Raw genomic sequence first — 11,636 nt, 5'->3', positions numbered from 1 at the left:
AAGGGCCACGGACCTCAGTGCTTAGGAAGTTTTATTTTCAATGTCTGCCCAGTGCCTGTCTGGGACGGATGCACACACTCTGGGGAACTGGTGGGGGTGTCAGTCTAAGAAGCTCATGTAAGGGCAGGGTGGCGAAGGTCCAGGGCAGTTTGTGTTTCACCATGACAACATGGGAAGAGAGTCAGAGGCTGGGGCAGGAACAAGACAACAAGCTGACTCCTACAGTGCAGTGACACGGAGTCCCTGGCCCCCTGCTCTTCCAGCACTGTCATCCCAGGCAGCACTACCTGAAAAAGCATGCAGGTCACTCAGAAGGGCCTCAGCGCTGCTGCCTGAGCCCACAGGACCCTGAGAGCCCAGGCCCAGACCCCCCTCACTGTCTGTGTCATGTGCATCTGGGGTCTGCTCTGCTTGACACCGCTGCTCCTCTTCCTTGGCATCAGCTTCCTCAGGGCCACCACCCATCATGTAATCTTCTGCATCCTGTTCATCCTCCCGCGGCTCTCGTTCTTCTGGGGGTCCCAGCTCAGTGTGGGCTCGAAGCCAGCGCCCTGCAGGGCTGGCCCAGAGCAGGCGGCAGGTGTGGCCCCACAATGCAGCACCCAGGCGAGCTGGGTGGTAGTACCCCCCAGAGGCACGGCTGAGGCGACGCCAAGCCAAGGCTAGGCCAGTGACCAGCAGCAGTAGGAGCAAGAGCAGCAGAATGATGGTGACCATACTGGAGCCCGCACCATCCTCTGGGCCTGCCCCAGAGGCCAGCACCCCTGGCAGGGCCAGCAGCACCCCAAGTCTGAGGGTACCAGGCAGAGCCTGTGGGAGACAGTAGGGAGGACTTGTCACCTGATGAGACCAACTGAACTCTAACAAAGACCTCAGCTGCCTCAAGCAAAATAGGTAGTCAAGCAGAAAATCCCCAGCCCATATTTGGTCAGGTCCTTGCTCTGGTTTGCGCACCTTAAACTCAACCCTGTAATTCACTTCTCACTGCCTGAGGCCTGTGTCTGCCCAAGGCCTGCAACTGTCTGAGAGGCCTGTGCACTGGCTTTCCCTCTGCTTAGACACTTCCAAAGCCTCACGGCTACACGCTTGCCATGGGCTAGGTAGGCCTGGTTGATGAGGCCCTGCCAGACAGTTTTTTTTTGTTGTTGTTGTTGTTGTTTGTTTTTTAACATTCCCATCACTCTCCTGGTCACCCCCTCCCACACCTGCATGACTTGTAACTAACTTGTAGCTAACTTGTAACCTCAGCTCACCCATTCACCAACCTCAGGTCCCTTGATTACGCTTTCCCACCAAATTCCCACACTGGAGAATATGATCTGTTGATTTATTCTGTTGCCTTGCCTTTCCCACCAGAATAAGTGCCTGGATTGGGAGGGAGTGGAGGGGAAGCACCTAAAACCATGAGTGCCACATAGATGCTCAGTGGATATTAGCTGGATGTTAAAGTGGCCTGCCCTGCAGTAGAGGGGGTTGAAGGGGCCTGAGAAGCCAATGGCAGGTGGCTCTTTGGAAGCCATGATGGAGATATCTAGATATCTAGATCAACTCAGGTTGACTGGTCCTAGAATAAGGGGTCTTTGAAGTCCCTCTCAACCATGAGGCTGCCCCAGCTGCAGGGTTTCCGTTCGGTTCCCCACTCTACCCTGAAGGGCCTCAGGCGTGCAGGGCCACCCGGCTTGGGGGCAGCATGTGTAGCTATCAGAGGAAGCCTGCGGTTGGAACAAAGCAGGTGGGGGTGTGTGCTAGCGGGGGGGGGGGGGGGGAGGGGTGCTAGGCACAAGACTCCCCTATAGTACATCATCAAGCTCTGGGAAAGGAGTTACACCCAAACTCAGCTCATGAGGGGACCAGATGGGAGACTATTTCAAGGGTCTTGGAATAAGGCTGTGCCTAGCATGAGGAGCTGGAGGACATACCTTTAATTCTAGAGAGCCCAGATCTGAGGTGAGAACTGAGCTCCAACCCATTTTAGTTCTGGATCTTGCTGCCCAAGGCTATGGAAGGAGACCCTTAACTCCTGGACCCTTGATATTCCATCCCCAGCCCATTGTGCCCAAAGAACCCAGAGGATTCCACAGCTCACCATTGATCCGATGGCCTTTTCACGAGCAGCCACCTCTGACTCTGGCTGTGTTTAGCGAGAAGTGAGCCCCGGAGCTCTCAGTGCAGTAGCTAGTAGGAGTTACTGATACTTCCGTTTCCTGTCCCAAATGCCCCACCCACTCTTGCCTATCACAGGACCCTGATGGGGTCTTAGCCTCTCAGGATTACACAGACCCATACCAGATCTTCCCCATTGCTCTCTAGGTGAGGTGGGGGCCACAGGATCTGTGATCAGAACTCAACCCAAAGCAGGAAATCCACCTATATACTATGTAGTTTTGGCGGGCCTGGGACTAAAAGTGGGTATCTGGTTAGCCTTAAAACAAAAAACCAAAACAACAAAACTGTGCACATGCCTTCATATGTGGGGACATATGGAGGTCAGATGCTTCTCCACTGTGGGTTCCAGGGATTGGATTCAGGTCATCAGGTTTGCTTACCAAGTGAATTTACCCACTAACCCATCTCCCACACCCTTCCCTAGCCCTTCTGCGTCAGTTTCTTTGTATGGTGGAATTCTGGTATGCGGGGGGCTACTTTGCACATAAGGTTTGCAGTTTCCCTTCCTAGCATCCAACCCTAAACCTCCACAACAGTAGGTCAAACCTGGCTTTAGAAAGAGCATTTTATTTGGAATGAAAATATAGAGCCCATCTCTGCTGCTTTTTCTGGTAAGGGGGCAGTGGGTTGGGCAGGTCGTGGAGATGGTCCCTTAAGGTACTTGGGAATTTGCCTTGGTACAAAAATCTTCCAAAAGCCAGGTGGTGCTTCCAACCTGGGCCCCAGGCTGTGGAGAGGTGCATGACCTGCCACAGAGGCACTGAGCAGCAAACTGCCTGGTGTGACCTGGCCACAGAAGCTAGGTGGGGAGGGTTGGAAAAGGAGGCAGTGTCGGGAGCAGGTCCCTGGTGGTCCTATGTATCGCCATTCTCCATGCGGCCCAGCTGCTCCTCCAGGCGGCTAATACGCTCCCCCTGTTCCTTGACCAGCACTCGAAGTGCCTGAAGCTCCTGCATCACCTCTTCCAGCTTCCCAGCTTCCTACAAAGACATGGAAGTCAGAGGCCATCAGCCATAACCCACCCCTAGGGAAGAGGGCTGAGGCCCAGCCAATGGGACAGCACTCCCAAATGTAGGGCACATACACCAGCCCCAGCAAGGTTGCCACTGGGAACATCAGTCACTGCAGTAGCTGTGGAGGCTCCAGAGCGGTTGTAACTGGCAGGCCTGCTGTCCGATAGTACGTTGCGCCGGCTGACCTTCAGGTCCCGTTGTTTACTGGGCACATAGGCTTCCCGTAGTGAGATGAGGATTGGATCAGCATCCTGACCACTCACCCAATCCTCTGCCTCAAGAGCAGCCTCAGGTCCAGCTGTGTCAGGGTACAGATCATCCTGGAAGAGGTCAGACTGCGCACCAGGTAGGGGAGGTCAGAATCAGTTGGAGGTCCCTATCAGGGGTCTCACATCTGGTCTGAGTGGCTGCATCCACACCCTCCTGATTTGTACTCTTGCCAACCCATCCTCCAAATGCCTGGTCCTTCCTGGCACAGCCCTTGCTGGCACCATCTGCAGCAAACCACAAGGGCTAGCTATGTGGCTCTGTGGGGTCCTGTGAGCCATATCTATGCCCCACAGATTATGAGCTTTACTGTGGGACATGACTGGGAGACAGTGGGACTGTGTTCCAGGATCCTCCCCATGGGTTTCATGACCAGAGTCCATTCTTCTTCATGCCCTTCTAGCCCCGTCTCCCACAGAACACCATCCCAGCCCCACAGTTAGCCTGGCCTCCTAGGAGAGGCCCTCTGTCCCCCCACATCTTGCTCTTAAGTGCCTGGTCTGTCACTGCAGGGCTTCAGCTCATCCTGTGCCATTCCTCCAACGATTCACTAGAACTCAGGCCACCCTGGAATTGGTACAGCCCATGGGCTACACCCACTCACCAGCCTCACCATTGCCCTGGTGTGGCCCTTCTGCTAGGGAAGAGAGTGAGTGGGTGGACAAGGTTACCAGCAGCCTCACCTTTCTTGGCACAGTCATGACTATGGGCTCACACTTGCGCTCATGCAGTTTGTAGAACCTGGAAAAGGGAGAGAAGTCATGGTGGAGCCTCCTACAGCCTTCCTGTTTCCCCTCCTGGATATTCCCAGAGGTAGACCTGAGACCACACATACTCACAGGCCTTGTGAGTTGAGCTCATGGCCTCCCTGTTTCAAGGGTCCCTAGAGCATGACCCTAGACAACTTTATGATTGTGATTCTTCCTTTCTCTCTTTTTTTCCTTTCTTTCTTTCTTTCTTTCTTTCTTTCTTTCTTTCTTTCTTTCTTTCTTTTCGTTCTTTTTTTTTTTTTAAATTATTGTTTTTTGAGACAGGGTCTACCATGTAGCCTTGGAAGTCTGAAACTCACTATGTAGACCAGCCCTGTCTCAAACTCAGAGATCAGCCTGCCTCTGCAAGAAGCTGGGATTAAAAGAGTATGCTGCTCCCTTTATTTTTTGAAACATGGTTTCATATATTCTAGGCTGGCCTTGAGCCTACTAAACTCACTACAAGGCTAAGGATGACCTTGAACTTCTGCTCCTCCCAGGTCTACCTCCTGAGTGAATTACAGGCATGTTCCAGCTTTCCCTTTACAGTGCTGGAAGCCCTGGGCTTTATGCTGGGCAGCACTCCACCAACTGAACCACATGCCCATTCCCTTCCTTGCTTGGTGTATGTTTGAGACAGGGTCTTACTAGATAGCTCAAACTGACCTTGAACTTATTACGTGGCCCAGGCTGGCCTCTGCTCTTGCAGTCCTCATACCTCCCAAATGCTGGGATGACAGGTGTATGGCACCATGCCCAGTTTAACCTCCACAAACTGAACTTTCACCTTGGATGCTGGCAACCTGGCCCCTGCTGTCTGACCACCCCACCAGGCAGGGTCCTTGAATAAAGTCTGCCTACAGATGGCTACCTCAGAGGACCCTCATACCTGGCAATTTCACACTTGTTGACCTCCAAGCCCCTCTTAGGCATGCTACCCATACCCCTCTGGGGTTCTTTGCTGGTAAATGTATTCAGGAAGTGGATGTAGGGGGGCTCATCTGTGATCTCAAAGTACCGGATGCTGGAATCACCCTGTGGGAATAAGGAAGTTCAGCACTCGGCCAGGTCCTTCTCTTATGTTCAGCCCAAGTTTGCCAGCCACCCAGCCTCACCTTGCCACAGACATAGACCACACTGGTGTCTGGGTCATAGAAGGGCAGTAAAGCCCCATTGCTTGAATCCAGCTCCTGCAGGGCCATGGGCTCCTCAAAGTTTTCCTAAGCACATGAGGGACAATTGGGTCAAGTCAGCATCTTCTCCTTCCGAGCAATGCTGGACCGGCCTCAGCCAGTCTCACAGCATCAGCAGCACTTCTCAACATGCTGCAGGTTTCTCCATTTCCAGGTTCCACTTTCCCAGCCTTCTCCAGGCCTTAAGACTATTCCCAAACTAATGGGCAAGTGTTGAAGACATCTGGCCACAGGAAGGGTGGGGGCCCAGGTGGTACCAGCCCAGGCCTCAAAAGGGCCCTTGAATTGATTGTGCAGGAACACTCTGCTGAGGGACAGAGTTCTCTACTCTGTTGGGGATTGGAGGCTTGAAGGAGAAGGGTAACTTTATGGTTTGTGCAGGCAGACATAAGGATGTGGGAAGCACTGGGGGAGTGTTAGGGAGAGCCAGGGAGCTGGAGACAGGGAAGCAAGGGGTTGGCAAGGTCCTAGAAGTCTCAAGGGTCAGGTTGAGAATCTACGCAGTACAGACAGAGGTCTCCTCCATACTAATCTGTCTGCCTGGCCCAGGTCTCAAGCCTGCCCACCTTAGGTTTACTACATCACTCACTGGGTCCCAGAGTGCCAGTTGCCGTTCACTCATGCGGCTGAAACCAGTGGTGAACACCTTCCCATCAGCCAGAAAGATGGCCCGCATGGGTCGGGCTCCCTCGTGAGCCTTCTCCCGTTCCTGTAGGATGGACAAGTGGTCAGTACAGTGCAGACCAAGACCCCGAGTCTGAACATTGTCATCCTTGCCCTTTGGGGATACCTACTGCCACCAGGGTGCCCCGCCTGGGATCGATGACTCGGACGCTCTTGTCCTTGCAAGCTGAGCAAAAGAGGCTGCCATTGTGGTTCCAGCTCACGTTGTAGATGAGGTCAGGGTGCAGGCTGTCCAGGCGGTACAGCTCCTCTGCAGTGCCCACGTTCCAGATAAGCACCACATTGTCACAACCTGGGGGCATGACATCAGCTCAGGCCAGTCAGGTGTCAGCCCAGTAGGCCCACTCTGTCCCCGCCTCTTATACTGAACCGGGTCACCATCTTTGTAGGCATCACTTCTCCTGTTAGATTGGCCTGTGAGAGGCTGCTGGACACTCCAGGATCATCCTGGAGAAGGGCAGAGAGGAAGGGGTATGGAATGGTGCAAACCTGCACTGAGAAGCACATTTCGGGCTGTGGGGTGCCAGGTGATGATGCCCACACGCTTGGTATGCCCCTCAAGCACCACTACTGGCTCTGTCAGAGGAGAGGTCAGCCCATTCTCTGGAATCTGCCACACCTGTGGTAGGGAGAGGGAGGATGGGTTCAGGCCTGTGCTTGCCCCTGCTGCCAGCATCCTTCAGCCACACTGAGACCCTGACTTGAACAATCCTTTGCTCACCATGACAGTGCAGTCCTCTGATCCACTGGCAATGACTTCATCATTATGGGGACACCAGTCAATGTCCAGAACAGGTCCTGTGTGCCCACACACTGTTGGGTAGGCCTTGTCAATGCGGCCTGTCTGTAGGCATGAAGGGCAGTCAGAGAAGACCCCAAGTCCTGATCTCCATTCCTCCCAGTATCTGTGGGCCGTCCAAGGTGCAAGAATGATGTGACTACTCTGGTTCCTGGTGGCCCAGATGTGACTCTGCTCCACCCAACACATGAGGAAATGCCTGCAGCCTCTTATCCACACTTGGTGGCAATAAACACTTTTTGTACTTGCACCAACAATTCAGCAGTAGCCACAGGTCAAGAAGTGGAACAAACTGCCCTGCCCACAGGTGTGGCATGTCCTCAGTTCTCCTTTCCACCCTGACCCACTGAGGCCCACCTTGTTTAGAGGAAGCACCATAAAGGCACCCCCACCACTGGCTTCCACAATCACTGCCAGGAACTTGGGGTTGACTGCGCAGAAGGTACTGTCCCAGGTAACTCGGGACACTCGAATGTCTTCATAGCACTGGTCATTCTTGACCGGCTGACCGAATACATGCCGGAATTTGCTCTGCCGCACAACTTTTCGAAAGGACATGTCTGTGGGACAGAGACACCTGGATCAGCTCTCCCCTCCAAAGAGACACACAGAGCATGTCACCAGGAAACTGGTCATGATAACGCTGGGAGTTTCTATTTTCCCAGTTATAGAATGGGTTCATAGGTGCAGACCAACAGTCTCTCCCCCCACATGCCCCTCCCTGACTAGGCTCTGAGTGTGTGTGTGTGTGTGCGCGCGCGTGCGCGCGCGCGCGCGCTGCTGAAAGGGAGACGGAGCTTAGATCTTCTGTAGGTCCTAGATGGTTCCAAGGAGCTTTCCACGCCCAGAGTTTGAAGGCTGGGTGATGGGGAGAAGAGACAGCAAAGGGGGTTGTTTGGTCTTCCTACTAGGCCGCAGCTGAGTCCCAGGGAATGTGCAAAGAGCTGCAGGAAGTCCGGCCTAGGGACCCTGGCAGAACAGGGGTCGAGGATGCTGCCAGGTCCTCAAAGTGGCCTCAGAGCACGGTCCAAGGTGAACCAGGAACCCAACTTCCAAAGATCCCTGCCCAGAAAGGGAGAGATGGGCGGCTGGGTTGGGGGAAGGAGTTGGGAATGAGGGTGGAGCGCGGCGCTCTTCGGGCTCGCGCCCCCCGCCCCAGGCCCACCTCCGCGCCCCTAGTCCGTCCCTGCCGCTCTCACCGCTCACCGCTCACCGCTCTCCGCTGCCCTGATGCGCCAGGGACTGGGGCGGCGATCTCGGGCGGCTCCGGATCCCAGCCTCTGGGAAGCAGGAAGCGGGAATCAGGAAGTGACAGACGAGGGGGGCGGGGTAAGGTCACGCGCAGAAGGCGGGGCTTTGGAATGCCCCGCCCATGGGGGGCAAGGCCTAGTGGCAAGGCCCTGGGCAGCTTGTTGAAAGGGGCGGGTGTTTGGAGCCTCAGGTACGAACTGTGGGAGTCTCTTGGGGAGGGGTGAAATCTGCCCTCTGATTTCCCTACCCAGTTCTACCCAAAAGGATTCTCTGGCTCCGCCTCCAATGTTTTCACGTGTTTTTTGTTTTGTGTTTGAGACAGGATCACACTTGCTGGCCTGGAACTAGCAAAGAACTCACAGATTTCTGTCTCCCAAGTGCTGGGATTAAAGGCTTGTGCCATCACACCCTGCCATAGGTACAGGTTTTAAAGTTGGGGGTTCATGATGTCAGTTAGATATGTACATTGAAGAGGTGAAAGGCAACCTCATACATCTTGATGGACTCCTTTGGTTCCTGCTCAGGTTTAGAGAAAGTCGAAGTAGAGGATGACAGTGAATCCCATGCACCTTCCTTTCTTCCCTCCATCTCGTCAGAGACTGGACTTGTCTCCTCAGATTCGCCCTATCTCCTCTCATTCTGGAGGATTTAGGTGCCCCTGTTATGACCCACAGTAGTAATAGAAGACTATTCCTCAGTGTCCACCTCCAGTAACCAGTGGTGATGGGAGGTCGTCTCTCCCAGAAAGAGAAGAGAGACATGGGAAGAGGCAGAGCAGAGGTAAAAGGTGCTTTGTTTAGCGTTTACAAAGCCCCAAATGTGTGTGGGAGGCTAGGTGGACTTGTGTCCCACCTCAGTTGTCACTACACTCTGAGGAAACACGCCTACAGAGAATAGGCTTTTGATTGAGACCTCCCAGCTGGGATTTGGTCCTAGTTTGTTATTTCCAATTCTCACTGTTCATAAACCCTGGAGCCAGGCAGGCAGGAGTGTGGCTTGGTTAGGGTGGTGGATGTTCAAAGAGAAGCCCATGTGAGGCCAGGTGGATACAGTTCCATATCCCACTCCCCACCCCCAACATTTCCATATCACCCCACTTCAAATAAAATCCACAGTCCCGTGTTCCTCTCTCAGAATTCCTGTCTGACCCCAAGACACACACCATTGTCCCTTCTCAGCATGTGTCCCAGTGACACCAAACCTCAATTCCCACCTCAGGCTAACACATCCTGCTCCCTTCCTCCTTCTGGAAGCTCTTCCTGGCCTTGAGAAGGCCTCATCCCTCAATGACCCCAGGCCTCAAGTGTCACTTCCCCTGTGGGCCTTTCTGAGTCTCCTTTCACCCAGTCCCTGTTCCTTGTTCCCGTTAGTTCTTCTTAGTCCCAGATGCTACACTGTGTAGTTATTTGGCACCCTGCTAAGATTCATGCCAGCAAACGAAAGACAGGGACTTTGCTTGTATACCACCACCCTACCATCCCCCAACGCCTTCCAGTGCCCAGAAGGAGACCCCAGCCAGCACCCTGCCTGAAATCACTTCATGCTAGGTGAATGAATGAATGAACAGCAGGCCTGAATATAGAATTGCAAAATATTCATATTCACAGCTCTCAGAACCAACACCTGGCTCCTTTGAAGAAACACAGGGAGGGAGAAGGTGGGCATCCCCCAGAAAGCAAGAAGAACCTAGTCCCCTGAAGTATGTTGCCTGAGTTGGGAACTGTTTTGAGACTGAGGTCTCCCTTTCTGGTGCCATCTTCTCTAACACATACCTGTTCTGTGAGCCACTAGGAAATTCCTCCTTATCCTCTAAAACCTTCCTTTTGAGTAGCAATTCTCCCACATGACTCCCTTTGAGGACTGTGGAGGTGGGACCAGTTCACTCCCTGAGAGATGGGGTGGGCTAAAGTTGGACACAGGGAAGTTTTATTCTCCGATCTGTCTGCCGTGTTGAAAAGGCTTTGGGGCCCCTATTAGGAGAAGGGCTCATACATTTGAATACCTGGTCACCAGGAAGTGGAACTCTTTGATAAAGATTAGGAAGTGTGGCTTTGTGGGAGGAACTGTGTCACTGGGGGTGGTCTTTGAGGTTTCAAAAGCCTATGGTAGGCCCTGTTTATTCTCTCTGTTTGTGAATCAGGGGGGTATGTAGCTCTCAACTACTCTAGCACTATGCCTGCCACAGGTTTCCCTGCCATGACAATCATGAATTAAGCCTCTGAAACTACAAGCAACTCCCAACCAAATGCTTTCTTTTATGAGAGTTGCCTTGGTCATGGTGTCTCTTCACAGCAATAGACTAGTGACTAAGACAGGCCCTACTGTTCCTTCATGCTACTGGTATGCTTTGAAACTGCTTTAGCCGTTCTGTGGCCTTTTCATGTGAACCCCACACTTGTCCATTACGTTGTAGTGCTGGTGACTGAGCCCAGAGCCTTGAGTGTTTTAGGCAAGCATCCTACTATTGAGCTGTACCACCAGCCCTTTCTTTTCTTTAGATTAATTTAATTTATATGTATATCTGTCTGTATGTGTGTAGGTGCCCATGGAGATCAGAAGGGGGTGTTGGATCCCCTGGATCTGGAGTTTCACAAGTGTAAGTTGCCATATGTGGGTGCTGAGAACCAACATTGGTCTTTACAAGAATATTCTCTTAGTTGCTAAGCCATTGCTCCTGTCCCTCTAGCCCTTGCTCTTTTGATTCAGGGTCTCACTATGTACTTCAGGCTGGCCTTGAACTTATGAGACTCTTGCCTTGGAATCCTGAGTGCTAGGATTACAGGAGTGAGGCATGCCCTGAACATTGCCCCATCGTGTGAATTAGAAAAAAAAATGATATTAAAGAAGGAGTTTGCAACAATGCAGATGTACCTGCACCCTCCCAGCTGCTGGCACAGCCTGCCACCTTGCCTTTTAAGATGCAAGATTTGGGCTGGAGAGATGGTTAAGAACACTTGACTGTTCTTCCAGACGTCCTGAGTTCAATTCCCAACAACCACATGATGGCTCACAACCATCTGTAATGGGATCTAATGCCTTCTTCTTGGTGTGTCTGAAGACAGCTGCAATGTACTCATATACATAAAATAAATAAATAATTCCTTCTTTAAAAAAAAAAAAAAAGATGCAAGCTTCCCAGGAAAAGCTTCACATAAACCACCACTGTCGTGGATATCTGGGCAGAGGGAGGGCTTTTACTCAGCCACTCACTCACTAATGGAGAGGACTGTGGGATAAGGGAGGGAGGCCTGATCTGGAAAAACTAGAGGCTGAGAGCAGAAAACTGGTTTGGGTGAAGAGTGGGTGACTACTAGAGAGAAGCATGTGGGAAACTCTCCTCAGAACTTCCTGTTTTGTATTGGTTTTTCCCTCACAGCATCTGCAGCTGGAGAGGCAGAGCAGGCTCAGCCCTGTGACTTCCGGAGCTTTTGCCTTTCCTAGGACCATGGTGCCCAGGGCTCTCTGCCTTTGGGCAGCTTCTTGTTTGTATCCTGGGGTTCAAATTCTAGTGCAC

The 11,636-nt window shown here is 52.6% G+C and overlaps 2 protein-coding genes across 8 annotated transcripts; both read right to left on the bottom strand.

Annotated features, from left to right (window-relative positions):
* Window positions 1-13: 13 nt before the first annotated feature.
* Ptprcap (protein tyrosine phosphatase receptor type C associated protein) lies at window positions 14-2,567 on the bottom strand. The gene is made up of 2 exons (XM_034519992.2): window positions 2,087-2,567; window positions 14-810 (listed from the first exon to the last, which is right to left on the bottom strand). The coding sequence occupies exons 1-2, from the start codon at window positions 2,087-2,089 to the stop codon at window positions 220-222; spliced, it is 594 nt and encodes a 197-aa protein (XP_034375883.2). The 5' UTR covers window positions 2,090-2,567; the 3' UTR covers window positions 14-219.
* Window positions 2,568-2,713: 146 nt separating this feature from the next.
* On the bottom strand, window positions 2,714-8,211 carry Coro1b (coronin 1B). 7 transcript variants are annotated; one of them, XM_034510597.2, is made up of 12 exons: window positions 8,071-8,191; window positions 7,780-7,933; window positions 7,229-7,431; window positions 6,794-6,916; window positions 6,562-6,691; window positions 6,183-6,364; window positions 5,978-6,097; window positions 5,311-5,415; window positions 5,085-5,230; window positions 4,130-4,187; window positions 3,251-3,514; window positions 2,714-3,146 (listed from the first exon to the last, which is right to left on the bottom strand). In XM_034510597.2, exons 3-12 carry the CDS (start codon window positions 7,427-7,429, stop codon window positions 3,021-3,023), a joined length of 1,455 nt encoding a protein of 484 aa, XP_034366488.1. In that variant the 5' UTR covers window positions 7,430-7,431; window positions 7,780-7,933; window positions 8,071-8,191; the 3' UTR covers window positions 2,714-3,020. The 7 variants fall into 7 exon arrangements, with proteins under 7 accessions (XP_034366488.1, XP_076771029.1, XP_076771032.1 ...); XM_076914914.1 differs by having other exon boundaries at window positions 8,078-8,170; XM_076914917.1 differs by having other exon boundaries at window positions 8,085-8,154.
* Between the last annotated feature and the right edge of the window lie 3,425 nt (window positions 8,212-11,636).

Source organism: Arvicanthis niloticus, chromosome 1, assembly GCF_011762505.2.
Source record: "Arvicanthis niloticus isolate mArvNil1 chromosome 1, mArvNil1.pat.X, whole genome shotgun sequence".
NCBI lineage: Eukaryota > Metazoa > Chordata > Mammalia > Rodentia > Muridae > Arvicanthis > Arvicanthis niloticus.
Note: the sequence above shows the minus strand (reverse complement) of the source record. Positions and strands in the feature narration are given on the sequence as shown.

Coding starts and splice junctions, on each gene's coding strand:
- Coro1b (XM_034510616.2), bottom strand. CDS start 7,429: ATGTCCTTTCGAAAAGTTGTGCGGCAGAGCAAATTCCGGCATGTATTC. Junction 6,365..6,561: donor AAATGTGCTTCTCAGTGCAG/GTTTGCACCATT, acceptor TCATGCCCCCAG/GTTGTGACAATGTGGTGCTT. Junction 6,098..6,182: donor GGCGGGGCACCCTGGTGGCA/GTAGGTATCCCC, acceptor TCCATCCTACAG/GAACGGGAGAAGGCTCACGA.